The sequence below is a fragment of the Tachyglossus aculeatus genome, chromosome 21, assembly GCF_015852505.1.
Source record: "Tachyglossus aculeatus isolate mTacAcu1 chromosome 21, mTacAcu1.pri, whole genome shotgun sequence".
In the NCBI taxonomy this organism is placed as follows: domain Eukaryota; kingdom Metazoa; phylum Chordata; class Mammalia; order Monotremata; family Tachyglossidae; genus Tachyglossus; species Tachyglossus aculeatus.
Genome location: NC_052086.1, coordinates 76,286,864 through 76,313,556, shown reverse-complemented (window position 1 = coordinate 76,313,556; position 26,693 = coordinate 76,286,864). Strand labels below are relative to the sequence as shown.

The 26,693-nt window shown below is 43.7% G+C and overlaps 1 protein-coding gene across 8 annotated transcripts in view; it reads right to left on the bottom strand.

Moving 5' to 3' along the window:
- Positions 1-26,693, bottom strand: part of CLEC16A (C-type lectin domain containing 16A) — a 257,225-nt gene that overhangs the window by 151,039 nt on the left and 79,493 nt on the right. For 6 of the 8 annotated variants that reach the window (XM_038762218.1, XM_038762222.1, XM_038762219.1 and 3 more), the window contains 3 exons: positions 20,676-20,805; positions 15,698-15,798; positions 1,408-1,530 (listed from right to left, as the gene is read on the bottom strand). In XM_038762218.1, the coding sequence (XP_038618146.1) occupies positions 1,408-1,530; positions 15,698-15,798; positions 20,676-20,805 (354 nt within the window). The remainder of the gene's footprint in view (positions 1-1,407; positions 1,531-15,697; positions 15,799-20,675; positions 20,806-26,693) is intronic. The other 2 variants (XM_038762220.1, XM_038762224.1) reach the window with 1 other exon arrangement.

Sequence of the window (26,693 nt, the reverse complement as noted above, 5' to 3'; positions counted from 1 at the left end):
ACAGATAACTAAGGCATAGAGAAGTGAAGTGACTGGCCCAAGGTCACCCAGCAGACAAGTGGTGGAGACAAAATTAGAACTCATGACCTTCTCCCAGGCCCACGCTCTATCCACTACACCCCGCTGTATGTCTTAAATGGAATTACTCATCTTTCCTGCTATAGTTACTTCTCACCTATCCCACCACCTCAGTGGCTAACATTGCCATCATCCTTGTCCCACTGTGCACAGAGCACTGTATTAAGTGCTTGGGAGAGTCCAAGGTTTCCTACGCGACACCTCCTAGGGCCACTCCCATCTCTCCACCCACACAGTTCCCACCCCAGCACAAGCTCTGGTCATACTGTGGTTAGACTACTGATTCAGCCTCCTTGCTGGTCTCCCCTCTCTCCAGTCTATGTCACCTGCTGCTGCTGCTGCTGCACAGACTTTATTAAAGCATTGCACGGCTCACTTCGCTCCTTCCTGTTTTGCTCCATACCAAACACAGACTCACAAATTGTTTCAAAGCTCACCACCTTTATTTTTCTGGTCTCTCATCACCTGCTATGCCTCAATTTCTCTCTCCATTCCCACTAAGCAAATCTTGTTACTCCACCTGACTCCAATCTCTCCCCTGCACCTCCTCGTTCACCCTGTTACCTCTGCGAGGAACTTCCCTCCCTCTCCAACCTGAGATCCCAGCTCTCCCCACATTCAAAACCCTCATAAATCGCGCCTCACTTCCAACAAGACTTCCCCAATTATTTCCCGGCACCCTGAGTGCTATGTGTGTCCATCGGCCAACTCCAGCACTTTGCACGTGACAGAAGTCCCTCCCTCAGCCCCGTATCCTGGTCAAAACAACCCCAGTGTCACTTAGGACATCCAGAAGCCCCTCTAATGTCCACTGGGTCCTAATAATAATAATACTAATGGTTTATTTGATGTTTTGTAATGGTGTTTATTAAGCACTATGTGCCATTCATTCATTCAACTGTATTTATTGCCAGGCACTGTACTAAGCACTCCGGTAGTTGCAAGCTAATCAGGCTGGATTCAATCTCTGCCCCACATGGGGCTCATAGTCTTAATCCCCATTTTACGGATGTGCTAACTGAGGCATAGAGAAGCGAAATGACTTGCCCAAGGGACCGAGTCACGATTTGGTGCTTCCCAAGTGCTTACTGCAAGACACTGTGACAAGAGTTGAGCTCATCTCAAGACTGTGAGCTTGCTGTGGGTAGGGAATGTGTCTGTTTGTTCTTTCATTGTACCCTTCCAAAGGCTTTGTACAGTGCTTTGCACACAATAAGCGTTCAGTAAATACGACTGACTGAATGAATTGAATACAGAGGGCTCTCAACAAATATTACTACCATCACCACCAGCACGGATGGACTGTTCATCTCATCAGAGATGGGATACCTGGCTGAGCAGCGTAGTTCATGATTCTGATGAGCCTTTCCGCAAGTAAGTGATTGTAGGAAGTCTTTTCCTCCACTTGCTGCACGGGAAGCTGAATTCTTTCTAACCGCCCGGGGTGTATTCCTAAAATGGGAAATGAAGAGGAATCATAAAATGAGGGTCAGCATAACGGTCAGTCAGAAATCTTTAAGCTCAAAGGAAAGTGCATCCTGATTGAAAGCATCAGTACTTCTGAATTGTTTTCCCACAAATCAGAGATTCGGGCATCACTGGAGAAGCAGGTAATCTCTAAAATCTCAAATACGAACACTTCACAAAGAAATATTGCACACTGTAAAAAATCTGTCAAACATGGGATTTGGTAATGTTTAAACTTTAGCTGCTGCACCAGTGAAATATTGTAGTCACATTTAAGAAAAGAGCATGTTCTCCTGATGAAATTCCAAAGTTAAGAATGCCAAAGGTGCTTTCTAAATGTTGTTTTAAAAGAAGACTGTGTTCCAAATTCCAAATCTTGGCATCTAAAATGGTCCAAAGTAAAAACTGGAAAATACTCTTGTTGAAACGAATGTTTGTGATTAAATCAAAGCACAGCACTTTCTGGGTTGTGTTTGAAGCATGTTTTTTTTTCCTATTATTCACATAAGGGGACGGTAACACTTCTTGAAATATTTGAAATATTATCCTTTGGGAACCAGATGGCCTTACATTAAGGACCTTGATAAAATACTTGAGAATTGCATTTGAAGAGGTTATTGTCTGGAATCTAAGCAACTCCAGTACACGGCTGACGTAATAAACCATAACAATAGATCACTTTTTATTGACTGGATTCCAACTTGAACTTCACAGTCAAATCCTGCCAATGAGACGAATAACCTAATACCTGGAGTATTACAAGTTTATTAGCACATATCACCCCTCAAAAACACCTATGTTCTTTGGAAAAAATTTTTCAGTGAAAAATGTCTTCTTCGGCATTTTCCGTATTTCATGCTCTTCTTAGATGCTCCTCTCTCCCTTCTCACCACCCTCGCAGGGAGGCAGAAGCAGGCTGTAGCCACAAAGCTCCAAATCGCCCACCCTGGGACACTGAAATCTGTGAGGTGGGGCCTTCCTCCTCCCTACCCCTCCCCATCCTTTCCTGCCATCCTGAGAAATAGTGTGGCCTAGTGGATACTGGCAGTTGGAATGGCCTGGGTTCTAATCCAGATCCGCCACTTCTCTGCTGTGTGACCTTGCGCAGGTCACTTCACTTCTCTGTGCCTCAGTTTCCTTAACTATAAAATGGGAATTAAGAATGCGAGCCCGATGTGGTAGAGGGACTGGTCCAATCCAATTATCTTGGATCTGCCAGCACTAAGAACGGTGCCTGGCACATAGTCAGCGCTTAACAAGTACTACAATTATTACTATTATTATTATTATTATCTATGGGAATGGGGAGAAGGCCTGTCTCACAACAGAGGGGTTGCAGCTGTGTCCCTTCCCAGCTCTCTTCAGATGTTTTTTTTGGTTGTATTTCTTTTTTTTTTTTTTTTACTGAATTATTATTTTTTTCCAGGGCACCTGTTCTCCAAATACCTTTTGGGTTACCCACTCCCTGTTGGCCAAAAACTGTGTCTGATTCAGTGTCGCTGAATACCTCCTCTAGACTGTAAACTCGTTGTGGACGGGAAAAGTGTCTGCTACATTATTCTACTATACTCTCCCAAGTGCATAGTACAGTGCTCTACACACAGTAAGTGCTCAATGAATACAATGGATTTATTTCCCCGGTTTCCCCAAAGTACGCGCTTCACATGATCAAAAATAATAACAACAATAATCCCCTTGCAAAAACAATAAAATATCAACACTGAGTATCGGCTGTAGGTATTTTAGAAAAGCAAAAGGCAATCGTTTACAATTTCTGTGGTTAGAGTTATTCAAGTCTGAAGGGGCAGGTGCGATTACCTTTTCTTTTACAAGTTTGCTACTTTTTTCAACAGTGTTTGTTTTGGGAAGGAAAATGGATTCCTCCTCCTGCCTTTAAGACGTCTCTACTTGGATGTCCTCCCATCACCTCAAACCTAAAATGTCCAAAACACAGCTCTTTATCTTCCCACCCAAAACCTGTCCTCCCCTGACTTTCCCATCCCAGTAATTGGCACCACCATCCTTCCTGTCTCACAATCCCGGAACCTTGGCGTTATCCTTGACTCCTCTCTGTCAGTCCTACATATTCAATTCATCATTAAATCCCGTCGTCTCACCGTCACAACATCGCTAAAATCCGCCCTTTCCTCTCCATCCAAACTGCTGCCATGTTAATACAATTACTCATCCTATCCTGCCTGGATTACTCCATCAGCCTCCTTGCTGACCTATGAGTCTCATGTCTATCCCCATTCCAGTCCATACTTCACTCTGCTGCCTGGATCATTTTTCTAGAAAATGTTCATTCATTCATTCAATCGTATTTATTGAGCACTTACTGTGTGCAGAGCACCATACTAAGTGCTTGGGAAAGTTCAATACGCTGCCTGCAGTGACTTCAGGACATGTCACTCCGCTCCTCAAAAAACTCCAGTGGTTGCCCATCCACCTTCATTTCAAACAAAAACTCCTCACCACTGGCTTCAAAGCAGTCCATCACTTTGTGCCCTCCTACCTCACCTGACTTCTCTCCTTCTACAAGCCAGCCCGCACACTTTGCTCCTCTACTGCTAACCTTCTCACTATGCCGAGATCTCGTCTGTCTCGCTGCCGACCCCTGCACGTCCTACCTCTGGCCTGGAACACTCTCCCTTCTCAAATCTGACGAATAACCACTCTCTCCCACTTCAAAGCCTTATTGAAGGCCCATCTCTTCCAACAGAACTTCCCAGAGTAAGCCCCACTTTTCCTCATCTTCCACTCCCTCTTACGTCACTTTAACTTGCTGCCTTTGCTCTTCCCTCTTGCCAGTCCCACAGCACTTAGGTATATATCTGTAGTTTTACTTATTTGTATTGATGTCTGTCTCTACCCAACCCTAAACTGTAAGCTCTTTGTGGACTGTTCGTTACATTATACTCTCCCAAGTGCTTAGTACAGTGCTCCGCACACATTAAGCACTCAATATGACTGAATGAATGAATGAGTTTTCCAAAGACTAAACTGTATTGCCAAGGGTATCCCTCAACTTCCTCGTGCTGCAAAAAACCATTCTACTTTAAGAGGTGGGTAAGGTTCCTGGTTTTTCCTGGAAGGTAGTGTTAGGACAGGAGCCCCAGAAGAAGATAAAAACCCACACCTACTTCTCCATTTCTAGTTCTCCTTTTTTTTAAAAAAAATCTCAACCCATCAGGAGAACACTTTACCTTCTTTCCAAGATGACTCACTAAATCAGTAGTATTTATTGAACGCTTCCTTTGTACAGAGTACTGTACTAAGCTCTTGGGAGACTATACTAGAGCAAGAAAACACAATCCTTGCCCTAAAAAGAACTTCCAATCTACCAGGTGAAATAGACTTTAAAGTGAATTACGGGTAGGAGAAGCAGCCGTGTAATTCCCCTCTCAGGACTGCACCTGGAGAGTCTGCAGTACTCCATCAGTCAGAGTCAAGCAGAGGCACATCCATTCCATTCCTAGTTTGGACAGTGGCTAGTGAGTAGCAGGCAATCTCCACAAGTCAAAACTTTCCTGCTCTGGGCAACAGCAGCACGGGAGAGAGCCGAGGACAGAGACTCAAGTTGACTGTGCGGAAGGAGGCAATGGTAAACCATTTCTGGATTTTTACCAAGAAAACTTTCTGGATCCACTACCAGAACGATTGCAGAGGGAGGTGGGGTGATCTGGGAGAGATGTGTCCATGGAATCGCTATGGGTCGGAGATGACTCGACAGCATAAGACAATTGCTTAGGATGGTCTGGCCTTCTGAAGATGACACTTTGTGATGAAGGGCTTCACTTTGCTAAGATGGTCAGTGCCTGGCACACAGTTAAGTGCTTAACAAACACTGTAATTTTTATTACAGGAGATACAAGAGACCAGGGGGAAAGTAACATTCCACAAAAAGTAAAAAATCACAAGGCAAATGAGCTTTCATCATCACTTCTGTCCATTTTCCTACGTGAAAACTCCCCCATACCTCCCACCCTGCCTTGGGAGTCTCTTCACACAGAAAATACTTAAAAATACTATTGATTGTTTTAGGTGAAAATCTCTAGATATTGCAAATTAAAGGCACAATTTGAGGGATTTGAGGCAGAAAATCCTTCAGCCATTTTAAAAATGGATGAAGGAGAGAAGAAAGGAAGGAAAGAAGAGGGCTACAAATGGAAGTTTAATCAGCAGCTTGGCCTAGGCCAAAGAGGATGGGCCTAGAAATGAGAAGTACGCGGGTTCTAATCCCAGCTCCGCCATTTTCAAGCACCTCAGTTCCCTCATCTGAAAGACGAGGATGAAAACTGTGAGCCCCATGAGGGGCTGTGACCAACCTGATTAGCTTGTCTCTACCCCAGCGCTCAGTGCAGTGCCTGACACACAGTAAGCACTTACATATAATTTTTTAAAAAATTATTAAGACTTTGTAGATCTGCCAAATCCTATCGGTTCTATCTTCTCATTGCTAAAAGTCAGCTCTTGCTCTCCATCTAAATGGCTACATCACAGATCCAAACTGTTTGATCCTGAGAGCTCACCTCCTCCAAGAGGCCTTCCCAGACTGAGCCCCTTCCTTCCTCTCCCCCTCGTCTCCCTCTCCATCCCCCCATCTTACCTCCTTCCCTTCCCCACAGCACCTGTATATATGTATATATGGTTGTACATATTTATTACTCCATTTATTTATATATTTATTTTACTTGTACATTTCTATCCTATTTATTTTATTTTGTTGGTATGTTTGGTTCTGTTCTCTGTCTCCCCCTTTTAGACTGTGAGCCCACTGTTGGGTAGGGACTGTCTCTATGTGTTGCCAATTTGTACTTCCCAAGCGCTTAGTACAGTGCTCTGCACATAGTAAGCACTCAATAAATACGATTGATTGACTGATTGTTTGAAATACTACATCACCCTCCTCGCTGTCCTCTATGCCTCCTGTCTCTTCCCATTCCTGTCCATACTTCACTTTGCCGCCTGGATCAACTTACTAAAACCAAAAAAGTTCAGTCCATGTCTTCCCACTCCTCAAAAACCTCTAATAATAATAATAATAATGATAATAATTTTGGTATCTGTTAAATGCTTACTATGTGCCAGGCACTAAGCACTTGGAGAGTACAAGCAAATCAGTTTGGACACTGTCCCTGTCCCACATGGGCTTCACAGTCTTCATCCCCTTTTCACAGATGAGATAACCGAGGCACAAAGACGTGAATGACTTGCCCAAGGTCACACAGCAGGCAAGTGGCAGAGCTAGGATTAGAACCCTTGTCCTTCTGACTCCCAAGCCTGTGCTCTACCCACTAGGCCTTGCTGCCTTCCACCTCCACTACAAAGAGAAATCTTTAGCTTAGGCTTGATGGCCTTCATTCAGCTCTCCCCTCCTACCTTACCTCACTGCTCTTCTTCTTCAACCCAGCCTACACATGTGGTTTGTCTAACACCAACCTACTCACAGAACCACCACCTCATCTGTCTCCCCGCTGACCCCTGGTTTGTGTCTTCCTTCTGGCCTGGAACTCACTCCCCCTTTAAAGGCAATGGTCTAAGCACTTGGAAGAGTACGATACAAATGACCCACAGGCTCACAACACTTATATCCTTATAAATTCCTGAAAGGGGAATGGGAGAGAATATATCCTTATTTATTTATATTAATGTCCGTCTCCCTCTCTAGACGGGAAGCTTGTTGGGGGCAGGGAATGTGTCTGTTATATTGTTATATTGTACTCTCCCAAGTGCTTAGTACAGTGCTCTGCACACAGTAAGTGCTCAGAAAATACGACTGACTGGCTGATTTATTCCCATTCCCCGATCGGTAATTTCTTTGCATATCTAGTCTGTGCGATCCCTGTGGGCAGAGAGCGTGTCTTTCAACTCTACGGTGCTGTTCTTTCCCAAGAGCCGAGAATACTGCTTGGTACCCAATACACACTCAATAAATACCGTTGATTGATTTTAGGATGACATCCAATTAACAGTGAAGATTCTGAAATCTTGGGCATTATTCCTTAATGTGCCCAAAGGCTTTGGCAAGCGAGAGCTTCTGAGAAACTTTAAACCAAGCTCGCTGAAACCGCAACCAGAACGGGTAACTGTATGGTCACAGCAACAGGCAAGATGGATAATGAATTGCAACAGAAATGGCAACAGAAGTAGGCTAGTTTCCCTATCTGCAAAATTACTTAATTAATGGATGATACTTTTATGAGTAAGGCAAATCAACACTAAAGTGATGAATCAGTAATGGACAAAGAAAGGAATGCATTTCTAAATACTAATGCACACAAAGCAATCATGTTTACTGAGCACGTAACTGTGTGCAGAGCACTGCACTCAGTGCTTGGGAGAGTACAATATATCAGAATTGATACAGATGTTCCCTGTCCACACGAATTTAAAGTCTAGAGGACTGACAAATGCTACACACAGGCCACCTTAATTCAAGATGTCACAGTAAGATTTCTAGTTATAATAATAACTGTGGTATTTGTTAAGTGCTTACTATGTGACAGGCACTGTTCTAAGCGCGGGGTAAGTACAAGATAATCGAGTTGGACACAGTCCCAATCTTACACAGAGCTCACAGTCGTAATCCCCATTTTACAAATGAGGGAACTGACGCCCAGAGAAATGAAGTGATTTACCCAACGTCACACAGCAGACAAGTGGCAGAGGAGGGATTAGAACCCAGGTCCTTCTGATTCCCAGGCTCGTGCTCTAACCACTAGGCACGCTGCTTCTCAGTTATGGAAAGACAAGGTAAGCTGAGGGCAGAGATGCCTTTCTGGCTTTTTAATTTTACTCACCTTTTAAAAATATGTGCTCTAATGGGGAGGGAGTTGCTGAAACAAAAAACTTCCAGTGGCCCAAGATGTTTTCCTCTCACTTCTCCTCAGACTAAGCCCGATCCTTTTCTGCAAAAATGAGTCAGTGTTGTTTGCTCCTACCCCAAACCACTCATCACTACGTGACAACAAAACACTAATTTGAAAAGCCTGAGGCAGAAGAGGTGGCTGTGGCTTGTGAGAGGTTACCTCACAGAGACCATCAGATCTCCTTAACTAAGAAGACTTTCCGGTTCTCCCCCAGACAGACGATTCCCCTGGGGAGATTGAAATGGAGCACTCATAAGAACAGGGTGGGCAGGTCTCAAGATTCACGAAAATAAAATGGGGTAAACAAGGATGTCTGTCAGATGACATGGATTCGTCCCCAGAAGAGTTCCACTTACAAATTTAGAAGCGCCATGTTCTAGTGGAAAGAGCAAGGGCGAAGGAGTCAGAGGACCTGGGTTCTAATCCCGGGCTCCACCACTTGTCTGCTGGTGTGACCTTGGGTGAATCACTTCACCTCAGTTTCCTCATCTGGAAAATGGGCATTCAATATGTCTGCTTCCTCCTTTCCCGTCCTATCTAATCATCTTATATCTACCCCACCACTTAATACTATGCTTAGTACATAGTAAGTGCTTAATAAATACAATAGCAATGTCAGAATATATAGGTGCCTCCGATTGTCAGATCTGGAGGCAGACCTCAATTAATACCGAAAAAGAGGGAAAAAGGAACAATAAAGGCGGGTGAAGGGAAGGAGTCCACTGCATATTCAATCACATCAGTAGTTGATTACTTAGTGTTTGCTGTTGTCTTATGCTGTCGAGGCATTTCTGACCCATAGCAACGCCATAGACATATCTGTCCCAGAACGCCCCACTTTCATCTGCAATCGGCAGCATGGCATAATGGAAAGAGCTCGGGCTTGGGAGTCAGAGGTCATGGGTTCTAATCCCGGCTCTGTCACTGATCAGCTGTGTGACTTTGGGCACGGCATTTGACTTCTCTGTGCCTCAGTTCCCTCACCTTTAAAATGGGGATTAACACTGTGAGTCCCAGGTGGGACAACCTCATTACCTTGTATCTACCCCAGTGCTTAGAACAGTGCTAGGCACATATCAAGCGCTTAACAAATGCCATCACTATTATTATTATTATAATATCCATACAGTTTTCTCAGTAAAAATATGCAAGTGGTATACCATCGCCTCCTTCCGCGCAGTAAACGAGTCTCTGCCTTCGACTCTTTCCTCTGCCGCTGCTGCCAAGCACAGGTGAGTTTTGACTTGTAGCACATTGCCTTCCCCTCGCTAGCCACTGCCCAAGCTAGGAATGGCATCGATAGGCCTCCGCTTGACTCTTCCTCCTGTGGTCGTGACTAGAAAAGTACTGGAAACTCACCAGGTGTGACCCTGAGAGGGGACTTAGTGTTTAGTTAATAATAATAATAATGATTGTGGTATTTGTTAAGTGCTTGCTATGTGTTAGGAACTGTTCTAAGCGCTGGGGTAGATACAAGCTAATCAGGTTGGACACAGTCCCTGTCCCACAAGGAGCTCACAGTCTTAATCCCTATTTTACAGATAAGGGACTGGAAGTCTCGAGAAGTGAAGTGGCTTGCCCACGGTCATACAGCAGACAACAGAACCCAGGTCCTCCTGACTCCCAGCCCCGTGCTCTATCCACTAGGTCACACTGCTTTGCTGTTTCCTGATTCTCTGGCCCACATCCTTCCCCATTTCCCAGGAATTTCTCATCAAGAATAGATATTCCTCTGGGGGAGGAGGAGGCTTTTATAAATGCAATAGTGGGGATGACCTCTGGGTGAGAGCCAGTACCTTCTGTTGGCTATGGTTTGCAACAGACTCATCGGGGTAAAAGGAGCCAGATTGTTCCGTTAAAGATTTGAACCGGAATTCATTACATTGTCTATTGAATTATAATTGGCCTGGGCCTATTCTTCCATTCAAACCTCTTCACTGGAGGAGACTCACTTCTGTGAAGCGTCTAATCTATTGTGATTTACTGGAAGGCCCAGGCTGGCGTTCGGTTTCGAACATCATTGCTTTTATGTTCAGATTTTCTGATGATGAAAAATCCATCTGAATAAGACCATCTCATTAAAATAACTGCTGGAGTGGTAAGACCGGGGAATAAAAGGCTAGATGATTAAGTGCATGGAATCTCCTGCTGCCTCAAAGAGAACACCTAACAATAACAAAAGCCCTACTTCCAAAGTGTTTATTTAAACTGAAAACTGCTAGGCCTCAAAGTTGATGATATAAATTGTCAGCAATAAACCATATCTTTTTGATGGAATGAACCAATGCCACTACAGCTATCTTCGGTCATTGAAAAACATAACCAAGTGTTTGTCAGCAGATGGCAACTGTCAAAAGTCTCCAAATAAGGTATGGCATTAACAGAAAATAAAAGAATGAGAACTTATGCAGTAGCCTTAATGCAGGGATAATATGCTCTATTATTGTCACCCCTCCGTCAGGACTTACGTACATATCTGTAATACATTTATTTATATTAATGTCTGTCTCCCTCTCTAGACTGTAAACTCATTGTGGGCAGGGAACACGTTATCAATTCTGTTATACTGTACTCTCCCAAGCGCTTAGTACAAAGCTCTGCACACTGCAAATGCTCAATACAATTGACTGATACTGTATTACAAGGTTGGAGGGCTAATGGATCATTAAATTGAGTCACAAAGGACGGTCTGATATCTCTCATCTCACATCACGCATCTCTCCAATCCTTGGACTTCTCCAGTTGTTTCCCAGACAGCTCTATGACAAACAGAAACTCTTCACCATCATCTTTAAGGTAATCAATCAGATCTCCCCTCCGACCTAACCTCGCCCATGTCCCACTACAACCCAGCAGGCAAACACCAGCCTACTTAAGTGCCTCGATCTCATTTCTCTCACCATCAGCCTCTTGCTCCTGACCTCCCCTCCTACCTGAAATTCCTTCCCATTTCATCTCTGACAGGCCACCACCCTCCCAATCTTCAGAGTCCTAGTAAAATCATAACAATCAATCAATCTCCTCCAGGAAGGCTTCCCTGACTAACCTCTCATCACTCCACCCAATTCTCCCTCCCTCCGGGGTGCCTATGCACTTAGGTTCCCATCCTTTAAGTGCTCTGATACTCTTCTTACCCCCACAACACTTACGAACATATCCTTCTACTCTTGCTTCCCGAGTGAAGTTTATTTTGATATGCATCCCCTTTTGGATTATAAATTCCTCGATGGCAGGAATGAAGCGACTCTTCAGTACTCTCCTGAGCACTAAATACAGTGCTCTGCACACAGTAAGCACTATAGAAATGGATTGATTGCTTAACTGAGTATGATCATGAAACTTCACAGTAAAATGATGCAATAACCTACTGTGAGTTTCACAAGGGGCCTTCACATCAGCGCTTAATACAGTGCTATGCACACGGTAAGCACTCAGTAAATGTGAGTGACTGAAGCATTTTTTGGCAAATCACCTTAGCATTGGTCAAACCTAGCCTGGGCAGTCTTTTAGACTGTGAGCCCACTGTTGGGTAGGGACTGTCTCTATATGTTGCCAATTTGTACTTCCCAAGCGCTTAGTACAGTGCTCTGCACATAGTAAGCGCTCAATAAATATGATTGATGATGATTCATTACTGGCCTAAGCACACCTGGCTTGAGACCCATGGACCAACCTAATACCATATGTAAGGTGTCATTTTTCTAATCACTGGTAACTTCTGCCAGTACCATCAATGGTATTTATTGAGCACTTACCGTGTGCAGAACACTGTATTAAGCACTTGGAAAAATACACTACAACAGACACACTCCCTGCTCACAACGAACTTACAATCTAGAGAGGGAGACAGACATTTATAAAAATAAATTATGGATATGTACAAAAGTGCTGGGGGACTGAGGATCGGGGGAGGGGTGAATAAAGGGAGAAAATCAGGGCTACACGGAAGGGAGTCAGAGAAAAAGGAATGAGGGCTTAGTCAGGGGAGGGCTTGGTCAGGGAAGGCCTCTTGAAGGAGCTGTGTTTACAATAAGGTTTGAAAGGTGGGGAAAGGAATTGTCCGTTGGATATGAAGAGGAAGGGAGTTCCAGGCCAGAGGCAGGAAGTGGGAGAGAGGTCGGCGGAGAGATAGACGAGATGGAGGCACAGTGAGTAGGTTGATATTGGGTGTATGGGCTTGGGCTGCAGGAGGAGAGTAGTGAGGTGGGGTAGGAGGGGGCTAGTTGACTGAGTATGGAAATCAGGATACTTTCGGCCAACTGCAAACTGGTCACAAAATTAGCCAAGACTATGCCGATGCTGGCTCTTTCCCAAAGGTTGAGTTGTCAGCAGGATTTTGGGCTCCACCTACTGCCTCTCTTGGAACTCTCTGGCTGTTAAATAGCTGGCAAACACTAAGTATTTACTACTGGAGAAACCAAGTTTCATCAGAAACCTTCAAAAACTTCATCTGGTACATTAGCTCCTTTCTCTGCTTGCTCCCGACCTCTACCACCTGGGAATGGGGCCAACTTTTCTCTCCCTCTTCCAAGAGATTCAGACAATTTATTCTCCCACTGCTCCCACCTATTTATAATTTATTTTTAGTGGCTACCTTCCCTGCTAGAGTGTATTAGGGATTATGGGTAGGGAATCATGGCTATTCATTTCATTGTACTCTCCCAAGCGCTTAGTACAGGGGAGGATTGGGTTTGGGTGGGAAGAAGATGAGTTCTGTTCCGAACAGGTTAGGTTGGAGGTGTTGGCAGGATATCCAAGTAGAAATGTCCTAAAGGCAGGAGGCTTTTAAAGCCCTCAATCAACTCCCTCTGTTTACCTAAAACCTCACTGATTTCCTATTACCCAACCAGCACACTCGGCTTTGCTAACACCAACCTACTGTCTTTAAACTTGATCTCATCCAGCCCACCACCGACCCCTCGCCCACATTCTCCCCCGGGCCTGGAATTCCCTCCCACTTCATATCCAATATCTTACCACTCTTCCAACCTTCAATACGCTCCTAAAAATCATATCTAAAAGAGGCCTTCCCAGATTAAGCCCTTTATTTTTCCTATCCACCCTCCCCTCTGTGTTGACTAAGAACTTGGCTGTGTACCCCTAATAAAATGCTTTATTGTGCACCCCAGGCCCACAAGACTTAGGTAAATACCAATTCTATAGTATTTTACTTTTCCAAACGCTTAGTACTCTGCACACATTATCTGAGCATAAACAGTGCTCAAATATTACCCTGGATTCATTGAGGAAACGAAAGGCTGCAGAAAAGGAGAGAGGTAGATTTGGGAATCATCCACATAGAGATGGTAGTTGAAGCTATGGGGGTGAATGAGTTCTCCAAGGGAGTGGGCATAGACGGAGAATAGAAGGGGACCCAGAAATGAGGCTTGAGGGATACCCCCAGTTATCATCTTACCCTCTCTCAGATTTGCCCATTTCTTCTCCACTCAAAAAGCTACCAGCTGTCCCAAGCCCCGGTCATATGGCTGTCCTGCTTCTAACCTCACCCTCCTTCAGTCAATCAATGGTATTTATTGAGTGTTTACTGTGTTCAGAGTGTGGTACTTGGTGCTTGGGAGAGTACAATATGATACTGTAACAGTCACATTCCCTACCCATAATGAGACATGAATATAAATCAATTATAGATATGGATGTAAGTCCTGTGGGGCTGAGGGGTGAATGAAGGGAGCAAATCAGGGTGACACAGAAGGGAGTGGGAGAACAGGAAATGAGGGCTTAGTCAAGGAAGGCCTCTTGGAGAAGATGTGCCTTCAACAAGGCTTTGAAATGGGGGAGATGATTGTCTGTTGGATGTGGAAAGGGAGGCCTTTTCAGGCCAGAGGCGAGATGTAGGTGAGAGTTCAGCGGAGAGATAGACGAGATCAAGGTAAAATGAGTAGGTTGGCATTAGAGGAGCAAAGTGTGCGGACTGGGTTGGAAAAGGAGAGCAGCAAGGTAAGGTACGAGGAGCCAAGGTGACTGAGTGCTTTAAAGCAGATGGCAAGGAGTTTCTGCTTGATAAAGAGGAGGATGGGCAACCACTGGAGGTACTAGAGGGGTGGGGAATCCCGGACTGAACATTTTTATAGACAAATGATCCAGGCAGTAGAGTCAAGTACCGACGGGGTGGGGAGACAGCAGGCAGGGAGGTCGGCAAGGAGGCTGATCCGGTAATCAAGGTGGGTTAGGAGAAGTGCTTGGGTTTACGTGGCGGCAGTTTGGATGAAGAGGAAAGCTCCATGCTGCTGCACAAATCATCTTCTTGCAGTGCTGCTTGGCACACAACTCTCCACTACTCAAAATCCTCAAAGAGTTACCCATCTCCCTCCACAGCAAGCAGAAACTTCTTACCACTGATCTGACGAGATTGAAAACTCCTATGCTCGATGTGCAGTATCTCAAAGGATCACGCCTACCAACTCTAATGTACTCTCCCAAACGCTTTGTCCAGTTCTCTGCGCACGGTGAGCACTCGATAAATACCACTGATTGATTTGATTCGTTCAAGGCTTTTGGCCAGCTCGCTCCATCTTGCCTATTAACCCTTATCACCTGCTTCTCCCCAGCTCTCACTCTCTGCTCCTCCCAAACTCACCCTCTGTCACCCCAGCCTAGAACTCCCTTCCTTCCCAAACCCACAAGATCACAGCTCTCCCCAGCTTTGAAGACCTTATAAAATCACCCCTCCTCCAAGAGGTCTTCCTCAACTGATTCACAACACCCCAGTTATGTCAGACCGGGACACATGCTCAGTGCTTGTGAGCTTTAATTCATCCTCCCTCCCAGCCCCACAGAACTTATGTACATAGCTGTAACTTATTTATCTTTATTAACATCTGTCTCCCCCTCTACACTGTAAGCTTGTTGTGGGCAGGGAATGTGTCTGTTCTAGTGTACTCTCCCAAGTGCTTAGTACAGTGTTTTGCACACAGTGAGCATTCAATAAATACAACTGAATCGAATCAAATGTAATCCCATCTTCATCATTGATTTATGTATGCATATTCTTACTCATTAGCTTATGTACGTATTTATCTCTAAATTCTGTTTCTCGTTCAGCTGTTTCATCTTGATGTGTAATGTACTGCTTCCTCTTATATACCTGTTCTTCCTTTGGCCTTTATGCTCTGGAAGTAATTTCTGTCTGTAAACACCATGGGGACAGGGAATGTGGGTCTTGCTAATGTTATGTTCTCTTCAGCTCATAGGCAAGTCTGGGAAGAGATGTTTTCAAGCATCCACAGTCACATGAAGAGAAACTAAGAACTCAGTCTTACCTTTATTATGAGACATGGCATATAGAAGACACAGCACAAAGAGAGCATAATAGTCATCTTCAGGACTGTCCACTGCATTATAGACCATATCTAGGAAAGGCCTGTGAAAGAGAAACTGTATCAGTCTGAGGGTACTTGGATGGTTTCTCAATTAGCAGAGTTTATCTTCTTCCATCAGTGATGCAGTAGCTTTCTGTTCAGCGGTCCTTTTACGAAATGTGGTTTATAGATTGCCAGTTTCACATCTGATAAATTTACTTTTTAACACTCCAAATTCACAACTGCTGAGGATTTGCACGGCGAGGGTTCAGAAAAAAAAAATCAAAAGAATGAAACGGTTAAAAAAAAATAAAGAACTGTGGTATTGTGGCCATGAACATTGTGTACTTCAGCTGCAAAACAAGTGGAATTGTGGGTGAAACATGTACTCAGGAGGTGTCTGAATCAAGAAGGTGGTTTCCAGATTATTTCTGCTTTACCGCACACAGAATCTCAAAAACAGCAGGCTGGAATTTTTAAAATATGCATTAACTGTGGCCTAAAGGACAGAGCCACAGGACTGGGAATCGGGAGATCCTGGTTATAAACCCAGCTCTGCCACCTGTCTACTGTGGGACCTTGGGCAAGTCACTTAACCACTCTGCATCCTCCTTCCTTATCTTTACAATAGGGAATACCCATTCTCCTCCCCAACTCTCCTAGGCTATGAACCCCTTATGGGAGAGGGACTTTTTCAGACCTGATCATCTTGAACCTTCCCCAGCATTTACCACAGTGCTTGGCATACAGTAAGTGTTTCACGGACATCTCTATTATTACCATTAATAATAAAATTGCACAGAAGTTGTGATTACTAAAAATTATGATGGAAATATTGCAGAGATTGTCCAATGTAAGACGGAGAGCAATACGGATTTTGGTAGCAGGGGGTTAAACCCATTTCCTTAATAATAACAATGATGACAATGATAATAGTGGTATTTGTTAAGCGCTTACTATTTGCTGAACACTGTACAAGACACTGGGATAAACAGGAGATAATCACATCAAACAGTCTTTGTCTCCCAAAGGGGCATGCTGTTCTCGATTTTGCTAATAACCAGCTCAATCAATCAGGCAATGTATTGAGCACATATTGTGCACAGAACACTGTACTACGCACTTGGAACAGAACGATATAACAGTTCCTTTAAGAACACATTTGTGAGTCTTAGAAAGGTGTCACTAGACTTGATCTCTTCCTCTCCTCAAGACAGAAAGTAAAAGTAGGACAATCTGAAACCACTTTTCTATCATTTGCCGCCTAGAAGTGGATCATTAGCAAGGTAGTATGCTTACTTTCTCTGTTCTCTCCTCAGCAGAGTTCTTTAAGATACACTCCTGTCGAAGAAGCAGCTTTTTGGGCCAAACATCGCCCTAATGGTAACGTTCAGTAGGAAGACCTCCGACTTTGGATGAACTGTTTGCAGCTAAATGATTCTCTAATATATTCACTGCCCATGCCTGTCCACAAACCACATATCCCAAATGCTCTATTTATAGGTGAATTGGTCCAGCATATCTAAATTCCAAAATAGCAGGCTTACAGTTGATCCATGGTATGTAATGCAGCTAAAATGTATTAGTTTTCCACCAGGTAGGCTCAGGGCACTTAACTCTTGGTAAATCCATTACTTGTGGTTTCTTTTTCAACTTCTTAATAGACAAACTATTGTATACAATTCCGGATGCCAAGACGGAGCTCAGGCAGAATGTTACCCACCCTGGATGTCAAAAACAACTTCTAAGCAAGAAGCCCAAAGTCCTTTATTACACAATTCTCATGGCCAACCTTTGACTCCTTTTTGAAGCGTAAGCCGCTTAAATGGTAATATTCTGTTTGGGATCTGTTCCAGAACACCGTCTAATATTAAGCTACTCTTTATAAATCAAGTGAAGAAATGCCAGAGATATATTATACCAAGAGCAGCTATGTAGAATGCTTAGAAGCTGCTAGTGTCAGCAAAACCAGAATTTTGGTTCCACCAACTCTAAGGAAGACCCTTTCTTCACTGAACCTTTCAATCGTACAATCATATTTACTTTGCTGTTACGGTGCACAGAGCACTGTACAAAGCGATTGGGAGAGTACAATATAACACAGTCAGTAACCAAGTTCCCAGCCTAAAATGAGCTTTAATTTGTGTATTCTTCTGGTACACTGCGGATATTCAATAAATGTTAAATGATTTCACACAGAGCAAATACTAGCATAGTGCTTCAATGCACATGTTTTTTTTTGTTGGGGGGGGAGGGGTGTGTGGAGAAAAGAAATACATTTTTTTTTAACTTAGTCTAGATTAGAAAGAGTTCCTGCATCTCTGTAACACATATTTTCTCTACTAAATATACATTACTATTTAGATAATCTAGACATTTATGGAATTACGATTGATTGAATTACAATTAACAAGACAGGGAAAACTACTGAGCTTCAAACATAGAATATTCTTTCCCATTAATGGCCAGAATGATAACTTTTCCTATGAAATCGGTAACCACGGGTGAGGTTAAGAGACAATAAGGATTCCCCTAAAAATACTCTGCATCCCAAAGATTTTTTTAAAATTCAGGTAACATCATGAAAACTGTTAATTAGCCACTAGAAATAATAGTGGGTTTCAAAAAAAAAATCAGGAAAAGCAGAGTACCCTAGTGCAAAGAGCTTGGGCTTGGGGAATCGGCGTGGGTTCTAATTCCAGCTCTGCCACCTGTCTGCTGGATGACCCTGGGCAAGTCACTTCATTTCTCTGTGCCTCAGTTCCCTCACCTTTAAAATGGGGATTTAAGACTGGGAGTCCCATGTGGGACAGGGACTGTGTCCAACCTGATTAGCTTGAATCTATCCCACTGTTTGGTACAGTGCCTGACACAAAGTAAGTGCTTAACAAGTACCATTTGAAAAAAAAAGTAAATGCTAGATTTCTACCTACGATGATGGTGACAAAAGACTGAGATATTCTAGACTAGGTAAGGACAGAAGGCAGTAATCATAAAGCAATAACTTGGCAATTATTCTCTCCGACCCTTCAAAGCCTTACTGAAGGCACTTCTCTTCCAAGAGGTCTTCCCTAAGCCCTCCTTTCCACTTTTCCCACTCCTTTCTGCATCACCCTGACTTGCTCCCTGTGGCAATCCCTCCTCCCAGTCCCGCCACATTTTTGTAGTATAGATCTGTAATTTATTCATTTATATGAATGTCTGCCTCCCCCTCTAGACTGTATGCTCGTTGTGGGCAGGGAATGTGTCTGTTTATTGTTATGCCATACTCTCCTAAGCCCCTCTCAGGGTCGCACCTGGAGAGTTTCCAGTACCCTACCAGTCTCAGCTACGGGAGGGAGAGTCAAGCAGTGGCCTATCCATTCCATTCCTAGCTTGGGCAGTGGCTACCTAGGGGAAGGCAACCTGCTACAAGCCAAAACTCACCAATGCTGAGCAGCAGTGGCATGGGAAGGAGTCGAGGGAGGAGACTCGAGTTTACTGCGTGGGAGGAGTCAATGGTAAACCACTTCTGTATTTTTACCAAGAAAACTACGGATCCACTACCAGAACGACTGCAGATGGAGAGCAGGACATTCTGGAAGAGATGCGTCTATGGTGTCGCCCTGGGTCAGAAACGACTTGACGGCATAAGACAAGACTCTTCCAAGTGCTTAATACCATGCTCTGCACACCGTAAGTGCTCAATAAATACGAATGAATGGACCACTCTCTGAAATCCAGTTCATACCTAGATCAAATAGGGCCAGCTTCTCCAGGCCCTGCCAGACCTCAGGCCATTTTGTGCTCTTTAGCTTGTCTCCCCACAATCCATATGCCAGCAGTTTCTACACTTCACCCTACTGTCCTGTCACATTTCTGTTCATGAATCAAGAGCCCATTCGTTTCAGGACCAGGAGAGGGTGGCGGGGCTATCTCACCACCAACCCCTTTCTCACCACCTCCCTCTGGCCTAGAACTCACTCCTCCTCTAAATACAACACTGTCCCTACCTTCAAAGCATTACTACGGTCACATCTCCAAGAGGCTTTCCCTAATTAAGCCCACTCTTCCCTGGCTTTCTAACCCTTCTGCACTGTCAGACGCACTTGCATCTGAGACCTCTGGACATCTGATATTCACCCCACCCCCAACCCCACAGCACTTATGTACATATCTTTAAATTTCATATTATAAATTACTTATTAATACTAGTGTCTGTCTCCCCAACTAGACTGTAAACTTGTTATGGGCAGGGAGTGTGCCTCCTAATTCTGATGTACTGTACCCTTCCAAGGGCTTAGTAATAATAATAATAATAATACTAATAATGATGATGGTATTTGTTAAGTGCTTATTATGTGCCAAGCACTGTTCTAAGCACTGGGGTAGATACAAGGTTATCAGGTTGTCCCATGTGGGGCTCACAGTCTTAATCCACATTTTACAGCTGAGGGAACTGAAGCACAAAGAAGTTGACTGGCCCAAAGTCATACAGCTAACAAGTGGCAGAGCAGGGATTAGAACCCATGACCTCTGACTTCCAAGTCTGAGCTCTTACCCATAAGTCAAGCAGCTAGTACAGTGCTCTGCACATAGTAAGCCATCAATAAATATCACTGATTGACTGATTACGTATTCATACTGATATCTGTCTCCTGTCTAGATTGTAAGCTCATTATGCGCAGGGAACATGTCTACCTACTCTGTTGCACGGGACTCTCCCCAGCGCTCAGTACAGTGTTCTACACCTAGTAAGCGCTCAATAAATACCCCTGATTGACTGATTGATAAAGCGAGGGCTCAGCAGCATGGTCTAGTGGAGAGAGCCCAGGCCTGGCAATCAGAAGGACCTGGGTTCTAATCCTGGCTTCGCCACTTGTCTGCTGTGTGACCTTGGGTAAGTCATTTCACTTGTCTATGCCGGGGGAAGAGGAAGGGCGTGGAGATCACTGAGTACCTGCTCCACTGCGAGGTCTCGCTCCCTGAGGCAGCCGCACTCTTTTCTTCGTCCGTCGTGTTCTGCTCTGTCACTGCAGAGATGGCCAATTCAGACAGTCTGCAGTGCTCCATGATTACCATCTCTATTTCTTAAAAACACACATACACAAACATACACACACACAAACACAAAAAAATAAAAAAAAACACAAAAAACCCACCCTGGAATTATTAGAGAGGAGAACTGATCTGGAGTATTTCCAGTATAATATTTACATTAATGCTTATGAATGAAAGTAAATCTTCCCAACATCAAGTGCCGTGTACATGCTTAACCATAAGTATAATTAATCTGCTCACGCAAAAAGGGAAATTAAGTGGTAAAACCAATTTCTGATTTCACTCGGCCATGCAATACCGAGAAACATATCTTTGATTTACATTAATAAGAGATTATGGATTCTATTCTACAAATAGATCACTGCTGATGCATTTTGGTGCCAAAAGGAAACTTTGAAGTGGATGGTTACAAAAGTTGTGAGCAGATCTGAAAATTGTGCTTACAAATCCTCAGCATATTTTTATCCTTCCTCTCTTCCTGCCTTTGTTTCCAATTTTCTGAAGAAAAGGAAGCTTGGGCACCTATTATTTTTGCTCTAATCCAATAAGGCAAACTGCATCCCCCACAAACCAAAATGTGTGGGTTATTGGGTACCTGTCCCCGCCACCTTGTCAAAGTCAAAAGACTGATGAGGCACTAAAGGAAATAACCATACTCGTGGCTACAATGTATTATTTGCCCTCCGGCTCCTATATGCCCCCGAAATGGTTCAGACAATCTGAATATACATAGCCAAGTAGGTTTGCCCATGCATATCTGTATGTTTGTTTTAGCTGATAATCTCTATCAAAACCAAGGGAAGAGAGTTGTGTTTCGTTAATTCATACATGCTCGTGTAGCCTCAAAAAACCCTCCCTTGACCCCATGGCTCCCTCCAGTTATTGCCCCATCTCCCTCCCACCATTCCTCTCCAAATTCCTTGAGCAAGTTGTCTACACCCACTGTCTCAAATTCCTCTCCTCCAATTCTCTCCTGCCCCCTCCCGCAAACTGGCTTCTGCTCCCTTCGCCAAAACCACCCTCTCAAAAGTCACCAATGACCTCCTTCTTGCCAAATCCACCTGGGTCGATACCATCCTTATCCTCCTCGACATCCCAGCTGTGAATGACCCCCTTCTCCTGGAAACATTATCTAACCTTGCTTCGCTGATACTGTCCTCTCTTGGTTCTCCTCCTATCTCTCTGGCCACTCATTCTCAGTCTTTTCCACGGGTTCTTCTTCCCACCCTAGCTGTGGGAGTCCATCATGGCTCATTTCTGGGTCCCCTTCCAGTCTCCATCTACCCACCATTCTCTTAGAGAATTCATTCATTCCCAAGGCCTCAACTACCATTTCCATGTGGATGATTCACAAATCTACATTCTTCTTTGCAGTCTAGTATTTCCTCCTGCCTCAGGTTATCTCTACTTGGATGTCCTGCCAATCCCACAAACTTAACACGTTCAAAACAGAACTTCTTATCTTCCAACCATACCCTGCCTTCCCCATCTCTGTAGAAAGCATCACCATCTTTTCTATCTCACAGGCCCGAAGTGTTGGACACTATCATCAGCTCACTTCTCTCATTTTTTTTTCTTTAATGGTACTTGTTAAATGCCTACTATGTGCCAAGCACTGTACTAAGAGTTTAATTTAATTAATGATGTATATGTCAAGCACTTACTGTTTGCCAAGCACTGTTCTAAGTGCTGGGGTAGATACAAGGCAATCAGGTTGTCCCACATGGGGCTCAGAGTCTTAATCTCCATTTTACAGATGAGGTAACTGAGGCACAGAGAAGTTAAGTGACTTGCCCAAAGTCACACAGCTGATAAGTGTCAGAGATGGGATTAGAACACACAACTCTGATTCCCATGCCCGTGCTCTTTCCATTAAGCCTCACTGCTGGGGGGGGCTCCACCCCCCCCCCATCTTACCTCCTTCCCTTCCCCACAGCACCTGTATATATGTATATATGTTTGTACATATTTGTTACTCTATTTATTTATTTATTTATTTATTTATTTATTTATTTTACTTGTACATATCTATTCTATTTATTTTATTTTGTTAGTATGTTTGGTTTTGTTCTCTGTCTCCCCCTTTTAGACTGTGAACCCACTGGTGGGTAGGGACTGTCTCTATATGTTGCCAGCTTGTACTTCCCAAGCGCTTAGTACAGTGCTCTGCACACAGTAAGCGCTCAATAAATACGATTGATGATGATGATGATGATAGAAGAAAATCAGCTTGGATGTAGTGCAGTGGCCCGCAATCCTAATCACCATTTTACAGACGAGGTAATGAGGCATGGAGAAGTTAAGTGACTTGCCCAAGGTCCATAGCAGACAAGTGGCAGAGTCGGTCGCCTAACTCTTGGGCTCGTGCTCCTTTCACTAGGCCATGCTGTTTCTCATTCAACCCACATAATCAATCTGTCACCAAATCCTGGCGGCTCAAACTTTCACACCTGCTAAAATTTGTCCTTTCCTGTCCATCTGAACGGCTACCACATTGATCCAAGTACTTATAATAATAATAATAATTATCTGATTTGTTAAGTGCTTACTATGGGTGAGGCACTGTACTAAGCGCTGGGGTGGATACAAGCAAATAGGGTTGGACACAGTCCCTGTCCCACGTGGGGCTCACAGTCTTATCCCCCATTTTACAGATGAGGTAAATGAGGCACAGAGAAGAAGGACACACAGCAGATATTCAGGTTCTGACTACTACTGCATCAGCCTCCTTGCTGACCTCCCTGCCTCCTGTCTCTCCCCACTCCAGTCCATACTTCACTCTGCTGTCCGGATCATTTTTCTAAAAACCCATTCAGCTCATGTTTCCCCACTCCTCAAGAACCTCCAGTGGTTGCCCATCCACGGCTGCATCAAAAAGCAATTCCTTACCATCAGCTTTAAAGCAATCACCTTGTTCCTGCTTCTCTTACCTCACTGATTTCCTGCAACAATCCGGCTCACTGACACCTCTAATACCCACCTATTCACTGTACCTCAATTTATCTGTTTCACTGCTGACCCTCCCGCCCACTTCCTGCCTCTGGCCTGGAACTCATATCCAAACCCCTTCAAATCCGACAGACCGTTACTCTCCCCACCTCTGAAGCCTTATTAAAATCACATCTTCTCCATGAGGCCTTCCCCAACAAATCCCTCATTTCCCCTACTCCCTCTCCCTTCATTCTCCTTACACTAGGATTTGTACCTTTTATTCACCCCACCCTCAGCCCCGCAGTACTTATATGTATATATATATATGCATATATATATATATATATATATACCCACAATTAATTTTAATGTCACCCATAATTTATTTTAATGTCTGTCTCCTCCTCTAGACTGTAAACTCATTGTGGGGAGGGATCATGTCTACCACCTCCTATACTGTAGTCTTTTTTTAATGGTGTTTGTTAATCATTTACTGAGTGCTGGGCACTATACTAAGCGCTGGGATAGATACAAGCTAATCAGGTTGGACATAGGCCATGCCCCACCCACGGATCATAGTCTTAATCCTCATTTTATAGACGAGGTAACAGAGGCAAAGCGAAGTTAAGTTATTTACCCAAGGTCACCCAGCAGATGAGCGGTGGAGCCGGGATTAGGAATCCAGGTCCTTCTGATTCCCAGGATTGTACTCTATCCACTCTCCTAAGCGCTCAGTACGTGTCCTGCACAATGTAAGGGCTCAATAAATCCAAATCCATTGACCCTCATCAGCCAGGGAAAAAAGTCCAACTTTGATTTCTCCCCATGATGTTAGCATAGGTTATTAGCTACAACAAATGGGCACAGACAAGCGGGAGAAACCGGCTTTCGCCAATTTGTGAGGCAGCGTGTTTTGTAGAACGGGCACTTTGCAAGCTTCTATCCTTTTCAGGAATGTGATCAATAGGAACCCCAAAAGCATTCTTCTGGGGCACTTATCCAAAAATCCACTCATCACCTGACAATTAAAGTGGACAGCATTCAATTCACTTTGCATTACAAGGAGAATCCAAAAGCACTCTCTCCTTGACAGAGTTTTTCCATTTTTTTTTTAAAAAAAACAGCTACTAACTTGGAATAATCGCACGGCTTCAGTACTACATTCTGCATAACTGAACTGAAAAAGCAACTACCGGTGTAGAAAGAAGTATTCCAAGATGCACACTTTCATCAAAGATACCAATTAAATTGCCAGAGTTTATTTGTCCTAATCCTCTATTCTATTTACATATCTATTCTATTTATTTTATTTTGTTAGTATGTTTGGTTTTGTTCTCTGTCTCTCCCTTTTAGACTGTGAGCCCACTGTTGGGTAGGGACTGTCTCTATATGTTGCCAATTTGTACTTCCCAAGCGCTTAGTACAGTGCTCTGCACATAGTAAGCGCTCAATAAATACGATTGATGATTTGGCTATATCATATAAGTAGCCAAGTAGAAAAGTGTAAAGTAAAGAGCAGTGTTGTTTCTTTTTTAAGATCGCCAATCTGACGTGGGTAAAATGTAATGTAAGATATAGAACAGTTTACCTCAAAGGGCTCCTGCAGAGCACAAGATGGAGAAAAAAACCCGATCCATTCTATTTTCTGTGCAAATATCATAAAATAAAAATAAGGCATAAAGGAAAAACCTATGCTCAATCAAGCAATCGGCAGTATTTATTGACCAGTTCAGTGTGCATAATGTACTATGGCTCTGGGAAAGTAAATCAGTCTAAGACGACATGATCATTGCCCTCAAGGAGTTGACACTGCAATGGTGGGGACAGAAACTAAAATAATATACAGACAGTAGGAAGACAGAAAAAGGAATAAGTAGATGAATTAGTGCTTATGAAACAGGGTATAAAAGATATGTTCATAAATACGCCAGTGCTTAGTGGGTACAGAAGTGCTGAAGCAGCAGTAAGGAGAGAAATAACTTGGGGAGGTGTGGAGATTAATCAAGAAAGGCCTCAGAAGCAGTGTGAACTAGTGTGGAATACTAGCCTGGAAGTCAGAAGGCCTGAATTCTAATTCCAGCTCTGCCACTCGCTTTCTGTTTGACCTTGGACAAGTCACTGAACTTCTCTGTGCCTGTCTCCTCATTCGTAAAATGGGGATTCAGTACCTGTTTCTCCGTCCCCCTTCTTATGAGAAGCAGCGTGGCTTAGTGGCAAGAGCACGGGCTTGGGAGTCAGAGGTTGTGGGTTCTAATCCCGGTTCTGCCCCTTGTCAGCTGTGTGACTTTGGGCAAGTACTTAGCTTCTCTGTGCCTCAGTTACCTCATCTGTAAAATGGGGATTAAGACTGTGAGCCCCACGAGGGACAACCTGATTACCTTATATCTACCCCAGGGCTTAGAATAGTGCATGGCACAATGTAAGCGCTTAACGAATACCATCATCATCATTATATCTGACAACAACTCCCCCACTTTCAAAGCCCTACTAAAACCATATCTTCTCCCAACAGGCCTACCCTAGCCAAGCCCTGATTTCCCTTATTCACCCTTTTTTCCATGTCACTAATACCCTCGGACCTGTACCCCTTAAACACTTGATATTCAGCCCCACAGCACTTATGTATAGATCCTTACAATTCAACCATTTCCCCTACTTCATTGTAATGTCTGCCTCCCCATCTAGACTGTAAGATCCCCAAGGATAGGGACTGTATCTACCAACACTTCTGTTTAGTACAGTGCCTGGCACATAGTAAGCACTTAAATACCATCATCATTTTATGCTCTCCCAAGAGCTAAGTACAGTGCTCTGCATACAGGAAGAACTAGATAAATTCCACTGATTGCTGAGTAAGTCAATGGCAGACAAGCACTTACTATATATAGTATGGTTGTCCATAAAACTATTCTCACCTTAACTCTGATTTTAGCCTTTTTGTATTTCTATCATCATCATCAATCGTATTTATTGAGCGCTTACTATG